Source organism: Physella acuta, unplaced genomic scaffold, assembly GCF_028476545.2.
Source record: "Physella acuta isolate Inbredline_101_S28 unplaced genomic scaffold, ASM2847654v3 ptg002137l, whole genome shotgun sequence".
Lineage (NCBI taxonomy): Eukaryota > Metazoa > Mollusca > Gastropoda > Physidae > Physella > Physella acuta.
Window position 1 is genome coordinate 141,460 of NW_026733638.1, and position 13,093 is coordinate 154,552.

Below are 13,093 nucleotides of genomic sequence, written 5' to 3' on the forward strand. Positions count from 1 at the left end.
ATATATATATATATATATATATATATATATATATATATATATATATATATATAATGTGTTACAGACACAGGTAATTAAATAGAATAATTACAGAAACAGTTGATGAAATGAAATATAACATTGATACAAGAATGTTTTCTATCTGTAGAAAGTAAGTGACCTCTAACCCTAACAATGGTCGGACGAATTTAAATCGTCCTATGTTTCCGATAGACAAGCACATTTTGGGGAGGTGGGTGGGGGGGGGGGGGAGGGTGGGTTCCTAACTGGAATGAGTAACATAATGTCAAATAAGTTGTAGTCTGTGGTCAACCAGTCTGTCAAAGTAGTCGTTAAATGTAATATATTGGCATATTCAAGTATTAAGTTCATGGTTTTAGTAAAATTAAATGCTGTCTAATCTTGTATTCTGTAATTTCATCGCATGTGTTTTCTTTTTTCATTTAGTATTTGAACATCCTCTAGTTATGCCTTTATGGAGAGAATGGACTAGAGAGAGACATGGATATCTACTCTCGTGGAAATAATAATACAACATATTCAAATTTAAATAGTGCACGTACTGATTAATGATATTGAGAGATACAATTAGATGTGCACCGAATGTTTTATTTTTTATCATCGTGGATTGGCGGATTGACAGTAATGGATTCCCAATACAAGCATTTTGAATCTGAGGTTAATTTAGGTGGTAGGCTGAATTCATCTCTTGTGGTTATACGGGTACGGCAATACTACGTCAAAATGAATTCTTTAAATACAATTTTTTTTCTAATTGGTTTAGAAAAGCTCCAGCTCAACTTTCTTATTCTTCTTATTTTTTTAACTCGAAACTTAATTCACGAAAACTTAATCGTAAACAGAGTTTCTTCCAGGCATCTCGCTATACCACCCTCCCCGCGAACGAAATATAATTTACATAGAAAACAAATACTTTTACCACTGTCCGCCGACCCCACATAAATATCAAGTGACCCCCCCCCCCCCCCTCCCACGGAAAAAAGTCTGGAAGAAATAATGATTGTAAACACTCGCAGTTGATGTAATAGAACGATATATATATATATATATATATATATATATATATATATATATATATATATATATATATATATATATATATATATATATATGTGTGTGTGTGTGTGTGTATGTTTAGCACGTCAATGGCTAAGCCACAGAGAAAGTATGGCGAAGGAATCGAACAATTTTACATAAAGCACTCGTCTGTTGTCTAAGTTATTATTTTTTGTAAAACCTTTGCCATTTGTAAAGGTTGGATGAATCATACAAGCTCACTAGTTCACAGGTAAGTTTCAATCTATGAATCTATGCCACCTTACTATTTCGTCATCGCTCGCAGATACAATTGAAACATTGACTTGCTTCTAGACCTGTAATATATGATATACATTGCATAGTGCACTTAAATATTGATTTGACTGTAACCTTGTGTTTGATGCACATGGTATAGTACTTTTAAATATTGATTTCATTTTAGACTTGTATTTGCTATTCATGGTATAGTACCTTAAAAAATTCATTTCTTTTTAGACTTGTAGTTGCTACACATGTTAATTGTTAAAACATTAAAATATTAATTTGATTTAAGATTTGTAATACATGTTTATAATATCATGCACTAAAACACTCACACCACTATAGGCTTGTTTTGCTACACAAGTTATAGTACACTAAAACATCGACTTTAGACTTGTATTTGCTAAACAAGTTATAGTACACTAAAACATTGATTTGACTATAGTCTTGTATATTATGCACATGGTATAGTACACTTAAATATTGATTTCATTTTAGACTTGTATTTGGTACTTATGCTATATCAAATTAAAGCATTGATTTGATATTTGTAACATGTTACATATAGTAAAGTGCAATATAACATTGATTTGAATTTAAATTGGTAATATGCTGCACAAGATATAGTTACACTAACAGTCTAACACATGATTTAAATGTAGACTTGTTGCTGGTAGTATAGTACATATACTAAAACATGCTTTGAATGTAGTCTTGTACTTGCTGCTGGTAGTATAATATAATACACATTAAAACATAGATTTGAGTGTAGACTTGTATTTACTGCTCATCCTGTAATACACCAGCACGTTGACGCTAGAGCTCAACGTTTCAGTTAAAAACGACATCTCGTACAACAAGAGCGCCACGTCAAAATACTCCCCGTACACCGACATCCCGGGTACGAACCCAACCGTCGACAAGGTCGCCGACGTCGGCGCCAGACAGGCGATGAAGATGACGGACACAACCACCAGCATCACGGCGACTTTTTTCTCTTTGTTGGAGATGTTCTTGTCTGACGTCATGGATTTCCTCGTTTTTCCAATTTGTTGTAGTTGTATTCCAGTGATGGTGGTGCAGGCGATGATGGTGGTGAAGGTTACTGATGGTATTAACAAGTCTGTGACTATAAACGATACATGACTGACGTCGTATGGGTTGATACGCGCATACGAACCCAGCACTGTCATGTTCGTTGTGGGGTCAGTTATCCAGCTCAGGTAAAACACGAAATACGTTGGAAACAAAACAGGTAGCATTACGATGTAGATCCCAACATTAAACATTAAAGCGACTTTACACGTTATAATTTGTTTGACTTTTAAAGGGACTAAAACACACATACATCTTTCAAAAGCTGCGAATGCTGTTATACACCCACACACCCTTATGAAATATGTGTGGGGGTTTAAACCAAGTAGTACAACCAAGTCGATTTCTACGAAAGGTAAACGGGCGAGTCGTAGTAGCTTTAAGCAACTAACAACAGCATAAGCCAGCAAAGCTCCGATGTCGCTGATGGCTAAAGCTGTTAGCGTGACGTTCACACTCTCCTCGTAGCCTTGTTTATAGAACACAAGTATGTTGAGGATATTCCCGATTATACCGGGAATTCCCATTGATTCACAAATAGCAATGTTGATATACTTTATGTGTTCCATTACATACGGGTGGATTAAAAACTTTGGACGGCTCTCCATTGCCATTTGTGTAAGCTGATCTTAAAGCAAGGCAAAAAAAGCTTATTTAACTGGAGGCGTTATTTTGTTATCTAACTTCTGCTTCTCTATTTTAAAAACAGCGAATACAATTAAATCTTACTTATCTAGAAATAGGGTATACTTATGAAATGTTATGCTGTTAAATATTTATATAAATGGAATATTTGTTTTTAACATATGGAAATACCAACAAACCCAATTAGTTGGATTCAAATCCTTATCATAAAGAGATTCCTACCCTAGTTGTTTATTACTTTAAAAAATATTTCAGTCAGGTGGAATGACAAAGCTCTAATTACCCTCAAAGACATTTTAAAAAAGATAATTAAACATCGTAGTTGAACAAAAAATTTACTTATCGCAAATAGTCTTTAAGTGGTTAAACTAAATATATATTGAAAAAAAAGAAGATTAAGAGAAACCCGAAAAAAACGCGATAAAAACGAAAAAGGAAAAAGTTTTAATTAATAAATCTTAGCTAGGATAATTGCATGCTCTACAGGCAAAGAAGAAAGAAACTACGACAGTGTTTCATTATTTTTGTTTTTGTTTTAAATAAAAGCCCAGCTTTAATTAGCACGTGCCTTCGTCCATCGATTTCCCGCTCAGACGTCTAATTAAGAAGGTGACTAAGCGAAAAATGTAGGCCTACGTCACCTACCCTTACTAGTCATTTTAATTATTGAACTTTCCACTGTAACGCAATTATTTTTTTTTTCGTAGATTGTTAGTAAGATATTATAATTGAATTCTTGGGCCAAACAACAGATAGTTTTAACCTGTAAGTATTTTACAATTTAATTTTAAATTTACATAAATTCCATAGAGTACATGGATTATAATATAGACTCGTTTAATCGCACTTACGTTTTTTGTTTGCCGTTTTTGTTTATTTATTTACTTTATCTTTTATCACGTGAATCTAACCCATAAATTCATTTCCTTTGTCTTCAAGATGTAAATCTAAATAATAAATTTCTTTACTTTGTCTTTCATGATGTAAATCTAACCCATAAATTAATTTACTTTGCCTTTCATGATATGAATCTAACCCATAAATTCGTTTTCTTTGTCTATCATAAAGTGAATCTAACCCATATATTCATGTACTTGGTCTTTTAGAAGTCTTCGATGAAGTTTTGGCAGATTGTTTTTGATCATCGGAAATATGTTTTTTTTTCAAAAATATTTTACTGTTTGCTTGTGTTTATTGAACGAACCTGTTACATGTAGAGCTTTTGGTTCTTCACTGAGAAAGATGCAGACTGATTGTGTAAGAGATATAAACAATATCAGATGAACACATTACTAGTAATCTATCCGGAGACTGGCGTTAGGGACAGGTTAGGCTACTGTAAAATATTTAACAGTGAAGCCCCATAATGACATAGTGAAAATATTCGTCTGACTGGTATAGACGCCCCATAATGACATATAGACGCCCCATAATGACATAGTCATAAGTCATCTGACAGTGAAACAGACTCGTGGGCATCTCGTGCTAGTGACTGCTAGGGAATGGACACTTTTGTCCATTTAATGGCCAGCATAACCCCAGCCTATAAACCGGGTACTGATGACATTTAGTCAAGCCAAACGCCCGGGATACAACGACCATTTTTACTCGTCTTATGTAAAGGAGTTTTGATTTATTTTATTTTTATATTTTCAGTTACTAACCATTCAATCTCATTTGCATTACATATTTATACACTGTCTTTCATAAATAAGATTTTAGATGACCGATGTTAATAAATATTTCGTTGTAAAAAATAATTTTATTTTAATGTATCGAGTTCGAATCCAGGTTCGTGTAAGTAGAGCGTCCCTAAATCCAACTGACTCACGTTAAGGAAAGTAAAGGCGAGTAGGCATAGTACTGACCGCATTATCTCTGCATAATATGCCCAGGTCAACTAAATCAGGTGAAATCTATTTCACCTGCCACATAGACTCCTCTTTATTTGCTTTTTTACGCCACTAATAATTCATATTTTAAATTTCTTAAGTATAATACTACGTTAATTTTTTAATAGTCTAGGTTCACTCGTACATATGTGATTGAACTGTAATAACAACACAGTTCAAAGAGGTAAACCTTTAAACATAATTTTATTCTTGAAACAAAATCACAGTTTTAATTTCAACACACAACAAACGGTACAGTGATTATCCTAAAGACATAATCCGGTTCAAATGTTACACTTACAAAGTTACGCCTAACAACTGAACGGCTTATTTGTTTTGTTTACCTAAATGGCGTGTCTATTGTTTATGTTAACGAAGGATGCTATTCTATGTCTCACATCACAGTCGCTTTTAAAGCTTTAACTTAAACATGGATCTGATGGTGTACTTGTATCTACTGCTCATGCTGTAGTACACCAGCAGGTTGACGCTGGACGTCAGGGTTTCCGTCAGATACGACAACTCATACAGCAACAAACCCACGTCGAAATAGTTCCCATTGACAGACAGCTCTGGCATGATTCCAACAGCCGTGCGCGTCGCTGCAGTCGGCATCAGACAGGCGATGAAGATGACGGACACGATGACCAGCATGATGACCAGCTTCTTTTCTTTGGTGGAGATGTTGTTTCGTGTGGAGATGGATTTCCTTAGCGCTCCAACGTGTTTGAGTTGTATACCGGTGATGGTGGTGCAGGCGATGATGGTGGCGAAGGTAACTGATGGTATCATCATGTCCGTGACTATGAACGATACGGTGCTGACGTCAGATGGGTTGACCCGTGCTGCTGAAGTAAGAACGGTCAAGTTCGTGGAGGGGTCGGTAACCCAGGTAAGGTAAAAAACGAAATAAGTTGGAAACATAACAGGTAACATCACGATGTAGATCCCAACATTAAACACTAACGCGACTTTACACGTTATAATTTGTTTGACTTTTAAAGGGACTAAAACACACATACATCTTTCAAAAGATGCGAATGCTGTTATACACCCACACACTCTTATAAAATATGCATGTGGGTTATTACCCAGTAGAACCACTAAATCAGTTTCTGTGAACGGTAGACGCGCAAGGTTCAAAAGTTTTATACCGCTAACAACAACATAGGCGAGTAAAGCTCCAATGTCGCTGATGGCTAAAGCTGTTAGCGTGACGTTCACACTCTCCTCATAGCCTTGTTTATAGAACACAAGTATGTTGAGGATATTCCCGATTATACCGGGAATTCCCATAGACTGGCATATTAAAATGTTTAAATATTTTACATAATCCATTATAGTGGGCGAGATTAAATTTTTTCTTCCCATAGTATTTCCACAATTTGGTACTGATAGATCTATTCTATCTGTTAATTTAACGCTGCACAAATGCCATCAGAAGCATTATCCTTATCCTTATTCATTTTGTAAAACGTCCCACAACTTTTAAAAGTCTCATGTATTAAACAATGTCTCTGGTCTTTAGTACGAACACATTTAGACTGAGTTTTGAATGTGTGTTAAAATTGAAAATATGAATGCAGCCATAAATTCTTAGAGCTCAGACATCGTTGTTTCGACTAAATAAATTATTTAGAATTGTTACAGTTAACATTTAAAACAAAATAAACATGGATGCTCAAACCCACTACTGTGTATTAAAATAACCGTTTTGGTGTAATCAATACAAGAAAATAAAATATTTTATTTTGTTTGTTGTTTATTCTAGACCACGAGATTCATGTTTAAAATTGTACCCTTACAGGAAATTAATTCGAGGAAATTACGGCATTTATAAATTAAATTTTTATTTACTTGCAAAGAAAAAGGTTTTTAAAACAATTACAAATAGTGATTTGTGTTAACCGTTCTATTTTTTAAATCCATGATCTTTTCATTTTTAATGTTTTCTACATTGAATCATCCTTGTCGAAGTCTATACTGAAATGACAACATTTAACGAAAATTATAGTATGAGATTTCTCTTCATTCGCAACTATCTACAGAGGCTTGTAATTTCAACCAGACGAGATAGTCATTATTTACAGTAGCTTGTAATTTTACAGACGACATACTTAAATTTAAAAAAAAAGAAATTACCTAGATTCTAGCACTTTAATGTTGTTGTTTTTTAACTACGTCTAATTTTGCCTGTGAGAAAAAAACAAGCTGTACTGAGATCAGCTAACCGTTCTTAAAACTCGTTTTTAAAACTTATTTCAGTTCTGTTACTAAAAGCGCCTGTTATATGCCATAAACTTGCTATCATTGTATTGCACAGTTTAAACGTTTTGAAAGTATTGTTTAAAATGGAAATATTTGTCAGTTAAAACATATAGCTTTTGTCGTTAAACTAAAAAAAGTACATTGTTTTCATGAGTTTAAACTATAACGTATAAAACTATTTACTTTTGTTAAACTTCGAATTTTAGTGCATTCTGTGACGTTAGCTGTAATGTCGGTGGCGTAATCATTCAAAACCGATACAGCACAAAGTGGTGTGCTATCAATGTTAACATAAGGTTGCCAGGAGAAACATTTGGTTGCTAAGGAACACTAATTTACCCGGAGACTGATTCAATGATTTTTGCATATTTTAGAGCAAGAAATTCCTAAAAATATTTCTAGATTTAAATTTCATTATTATTTTTAAAAGCACAAAAACAACAAATAATAATCATGTGTATTTATAGTAATTAAAATGAAGACAGTAAAATGGCATTAAAACTAGATTAAAATAATTATTAGGGGATGCAACTTTGCCGCTTCCGACGGCTTAGTTCACTGTTGCCCCATCATCATCTGTGAAGCCAATAGTTGACATTGTGGCGACCCATGGCCAGACACAAAAACGACCGTGGGAAAATGTTTGCTGCAATACTGATCTAGAGTTCCGTGTATCCTTAATTTTCCATGACCCAAAAAAAAAACAGTTGCATACCACTGTTATCAGATTAAATGTGCCGATATATTTTTTTTAAAGAAAAATGTTTTTTTTTTGTTAGCTCTTTTAGATTGGGTAATTACTAAATTGGTGTTAGAAAATAAAAGTAAAAAAAAGAAGATACGCTGGTACATAAATATGTAGGCCTACATCTTATAGTTATGTACTTTTATGCTTTGCTCTGTGTGCTATTACTGATATATATCTTGTGATTAGTTTTATGCTTTGACCAAATTAGGCTAGGTGTCCATTGGCGCTTGTTGAACTATGGGCGTCATAAAGACTGAAGTCGGGATCTGAACTTAGGACTTACGACATAGCATCGTGCGCTCTACAACGTGACCAAGCCCACTTTAAACAAACATTTCATAAATATTTTTCTAAATTAGTAGTGGCGTGTATTTTAGATAAAAATTAAATTAAACGATTAAACATTCACAACATATTTATAATACATAATACAAAACTATCGAAAGAAAATTATTCATAAACTAAGTTGGATTAATATAAAAATTTTCAAATAGCAATTCCAAATATGTATTAGGCAGTCCTAGCTTAGAAATGCTTCCATGAATTTATTTTCAATGAACTAGTGTTTCTACCAGTTTTTGAGAAAGGCCTATATATTTTCATTCATCTCTTAAACCTTATTTTGGTCGTCTACATATTTTCTTTGTGCAAAGATTCAATGACAATCATAGGCAGTTTGAGATGAAAGTAAATCTTCTTTTTACTTCATTCTCCCATTATTTTGTTTATTTTTTAACATTTTTGTCTTTGCTCACTTTAAAAATAAATAAAAAATTCTTTGACTCATCTAGAATCAACATGTGATTAGACCACAAAATATTACGTAACATTGCAGCACAGTAACATAAACATATAAAAAATAAATTCCATCCATAAATGTCGACCAAAACATAAATAAACATATTATAGCATATTCACACAAACTAATACACTTTACAGCAATACATGACAAAGTGAAACTTATCAACCACGACCCATGCTTCTGATAAATTATACATTGTTTTCACAATAATCTTTTTTAAACCAAAAATATTTGTAAACAATTATTTTGATGATTTGATGACATGTAATGCAATATAGAAAAAAAAACGCCTAAAAAAACAATAGAAAATTAAATAACCTCTATACATCTATCTATCTATATACTAATAAAACTCAAGTTTGTTTACATGTTTGAATAATTTTTTTTTTTTTTTTTTTTTTTTTTTTTTTTGCTTTTCTGTAGAGAACAATTTTTGTTTTTAAACAGACTGAAATCACAAATTAATTTAAAGACGTTAATTAATTTATTGATATATTCATTGGTAGATTAACCACGCTAATTAAAAAATAATTTCAGAACAATGACTTTATAATGACTTCACATGATTTATTTACTTTTTATAACAAAAAGAGCGGCTTCCATACAAGATTTTGTTGCCCATTCAAAAGTATAACGCATTATATAGCTAATTTTCTGTCGGCTATAGCTTTAACGATACGTCCGTTTGCTATTTTTATTACGTTCCAACACTAATATAAATTTTTAACAGTCCTTTTCATTTAAGTTAAAGTATACAATAAACTTCTCTAGATCTAGAATCTAAAGATCAGCTGTCGAAGGAAGTTATAGATCTAGAATCTTGGTCAGACCAAAATTAATTAGTTAAAAATAAAAACATTATAAAATCACAATAAATTATTGAATTTCTTTATTAAACTATTTTAGTCCTTAAATATTTGATATAAATCTTTGCTTTTTAGCTTCAAGAATAATCTAATTCAAGAATACAAGTGATTTATCTATGTAGGTTCGAGATCTAAAACTACAAGAAAACTCGACTTAACCAAACCAGTCGTAGAATCTAGATAACTCTATCTCTAGATAACAATGAGTTTCTTTACTAAACTATTTCAGACCTTCATCATTTTATATAAATCTGTGTTTGTTTAGCTATGGAATAGACTAATTTAAAATAACATTTAATTTGTAATAATACTAGATCTAGGGCCTATTCGCGTAAATCAAGTTTCTTAAGCAGACTCAAACTATTAATATACAGCACAAAAACATCATTGACGTGAAGAGCCTAGATAGCTAAGGTGTTTGTGCGGGTGACACGGGTTCTAGACACATCACGTCAATTTTTTTTTTCAAATTTTGTTTTTAGATGTGAATGATAAAGTTGCCTATCGGAACTTAGCAGGATACAGGGCAGGTGAAGTAGAATTCACCTGTTTCTTTGTCGTCAGCATATGACGTGGATAGTGTGGTTAGAGCCATGCTCGGCCGAAATCATTTTTTAAACAATTAAACATGTCTGAGGCTTGGCGTGACACTGGGCAGGTAAAGTAGAGTTGGGTAGGTGTATAGTCCGCCTGTGACGTAAGCATATGAAGAGAACGTGTGGTCAGACCTATGCTCAGCCGGAATCAATGTTTTTAAAAGACAAAAACGTCTGAGTTGTGACGTCTTTTTGAATGTGGAGTCTGGTTTTTTGAGACGATAAGTGACAGACGTGATGTTTTTTATGGATGACCCCGGAAACCCACAGTTATCCAAAGGATGACGGGTAGTCGAGTATTATATATAATAACCTCCAATCTTTGTATTTTTCTGTTGTTCTTTGGTCAGGTAACATCCATTCACGACTTTACAACGCCAATGTGCCATGTGAGTTATCTGTTTATGTAAAGATACAAAACATTATCAGCATCCTCTGCTAACTTAATGTATTGAAAATGGCTGTCACTGATTGTACTCAGAACATGTATAACCTGTTCTAGTGATTGGATGGGCTGGGCATTTTCACTTTTTTCTGCAAGGATTGTCGACTTAACTTTTTATTTATCACCCCAGTTAAAATAAAGCATTTCCTGTTGCTGAAAGGAACTTAACACTGTGTTGGACCTAGATGCAAGCAAAGTGCTTACACTGTTATTTATTTTTTTTCCCCTTGCTCCAGCAGACACTTCTCGGTATTTGTTTTTACTAAGAGTTAAGTATCTGTTACGGGTGTGCACGGATCTTATCTTAGCCATATACGATTGTCAGTCTTTTTAGACTGACTGAAGGGGTCGAGGGCGGTCACAATTCCTCAACTACTCAAGCAGTAGTTGCAACTGTGAACAGCTATCGCTGTGGGAATACGCCCACAAATCCCTCGAATTAGAGAAGAGTAACCAGGTACTTGTAGTAGTTGTACTTTGGTGACTGCACTGTACAAGCGGCTAATAACTATTCTTGATTTTTTAATCTAGACGACGCCTGCCTTGGAGCAATCTTAGATAGGATGTTCCGTCACGATACTATCGAGCTTACGATAACCTCCACAAACTCTACGATCAACTCAACATCTCGATACTTTTAAATCTCGATTACTCGACTGATTACACTCAACATAACATAATCTTAACTCCAAGAAACAAACAACTACGCAACATACTCGACTATCAACAACAAACTTCGATACAGTAGAACCACAAGTTTTGATACGCCAGAATTACGATACCACCTCACCAAGCTTTGCTCCCAGCCAACCTAGACTTAAACCAACTCAGCAGCATCTCATTCCGTTCCTTTCTAAATTCGTCAATACCGTTCAAAATCTGGATGATACTTCAAACTAATTAAAAACGGAGTTATGTCATTCAATAATGGAATTTCTAAGAAAATTACAAGATTTTTTTTCTTAAAATAGTGTGTGGGGGAGATAGCTATCATAATCATTCTTTATAAAGCTTTTGGAAACCGGCTTGCCTAGCTGAGTAGGTTTTGATCAAAATCCCTAGCTAGTAAAAGAAAATTCACGACACTGCCATTTCATATTGGAATATCCAATTGCATTTATGTAATCCACTATACATTTGCAGCATAACACCAAATTTTCAAAAGTATGCAATGCTGAGATATTAACTGTAATTTTCACCAAATCAAGCCTGGTCACATGTAACATTTAGCACAGATATAGCAGGTTTCAAATGTCTTTTACTTGGGCAGATGAGGCTCGTTAGCTGGGGAAAGCCACTCTTCTAGGAGAGACAACTCCAAAATCAAACATCTGCTGCCTTGTTCTTGTTGGACAAAGGGTATGTAAGCAAATCCAAAAAGAAAAGCAGGCTGAAATTGAAGTCAACGGCCTCAACGGCGTATAACCAGTTGACAAGTATACATAATTTTGGTGGAGGGAATCTCCTCCAACACTAAAATTAAGAACGAAGTAGATGAAGATATGTCATTTACCTAATTTGTTTTACTATTAAAACACAAGGGTTATCGAAAACATAAACTTTCCTGTATTGTACTGTTTGTATTTTGACACTTCTAAACCATTTTAATCAGTTGTACTTAACATTTGGTGTTTTATTCTTCACATTGGAGATGGATTTGACTGTTCTCCTGTATTTACTGCTCATCTTGTAGTACACCAGGAGATTAACGCTGGAGCTCAACGTCTCGCTCAAGCACGAGATCTCGTTAATCACCATGGCAACGTCAAAATAATCCCCAAACACCGACAGCTCTGTCACAAACGCTACGCCGGTTAGTTTGACGATGGTCGGCGCCAGACAGGCGATGAAGATGGCAGACACAACCACCAGCATCACGGCGACTTTTTTCTCCTTGTTGGAGATGTTCTTGTCTGACGTCATCGATTTCCTCGTTTTTCCAATCTGGTGTAGTTGTATCCCAGTGATGGTGGTGCAGGCGATGATGGTGGTGAAGGTTACTGATGGTAGCATCAGGTCGGTGACGTAGAACGACACGGCGTTGACGTCAGAGGGGTTGACCCGTGCATGGGCACCAAGTAACGTCATGTTTGTTGTAGGATAGGTCATCCAACCCAGGTAAAACACGAAATAGGTTGGGATGAGTATAGGTAACAAAATAATGAAAATACCAATGTTGAACCACAGCGCTACCTTGGGAGTTATAATTTGTTTTACTTTTAACGGGACTAAAACACACATACATCTTTCAAAAGCTGCGAATGCTGTTATACACGCACACACTCTTATAAAATATGCATGAGGACTATAACCAAGTAGAACCTCCATGTCGATTTCTACAAAAGGTAAATTAGCGAATCTCAACAATTGTATGATATTCACAGTTAGAAATGTAAAAAGTGATCCAATGTCGCTA

General features: G+C 34.3%; 3 protein-coding genes across 3 annotated transcripts; all 3 read right to left on the reverse strand.

Moving 5' to 3' along the window:
* Positions 1-2,069: 2,069 nt before the first annotated feature.
* LOC131932325 (uncharacterized) lies at positions 2,070-2,513 on the reverse strand. The gene has a single exon (XM_059289218.1). The coding sequence runs from the start codon at positions 2,511-2,513 to the stop codon at positions 2,070-2,072; it is 444 nt and encodes a 147-aa protein (XP_059145201.1).
* Positions 2,514-5,363: 2,850 nt separating this feature from the next.
* On the reverse strand, positions 5,364-5,744 carry LOC131932326 (uncharacterized). Its single transcript, XM_059289219.1, has one exon. It carries the CDS (start codon positions 5,742-5,744, stop codon positions 5,364-5,366), a length of 381 nt encoding a protein of 126 aa, XP_059145202.1.
* Positions 5,745-12,285: 6,541 nt separating this feature from the next.
* LOC131932327 (uncharacterized) lies at positions 12,286-12,765 on the reverse strand. Its single transcript, XM_059289220.1, has one exon. The coding sequence runs from the start codon at positions 12,763-12,765 to the stop codon at positions 12,286-12,288; it is 480 nt and encodes a 159-aa protein (XP_059145203.1).
* Positions 12,766-13,093: the final 328 nt, after the last annotated feature.

What these genes read in the sequence shown, in the direction of transcription:
- LOC131932327 (XM_059289220.1), bottom strand. Translation starts at nt 12,765, where the DNA reads ATGACGTTACTTGGTGCCCATGCACGGGTCAACCCCTCTGACGTCAAC.
- LOC131932325 (XM_059289218.1), bottom strand. Translation starts at nt 2,513, where the DNA reads ATGACAGTGCTGGGTTCGTATGCGCGTATCAACCCATACGACGTCAGT.
- LOC131932326 (XM_059289219.1), bottom strand. Translation starts at nt 5,744, where the DNA reads ATGATACCATCAGTTACCTTCGCCACCATCATCGCCTGCACCACCATC.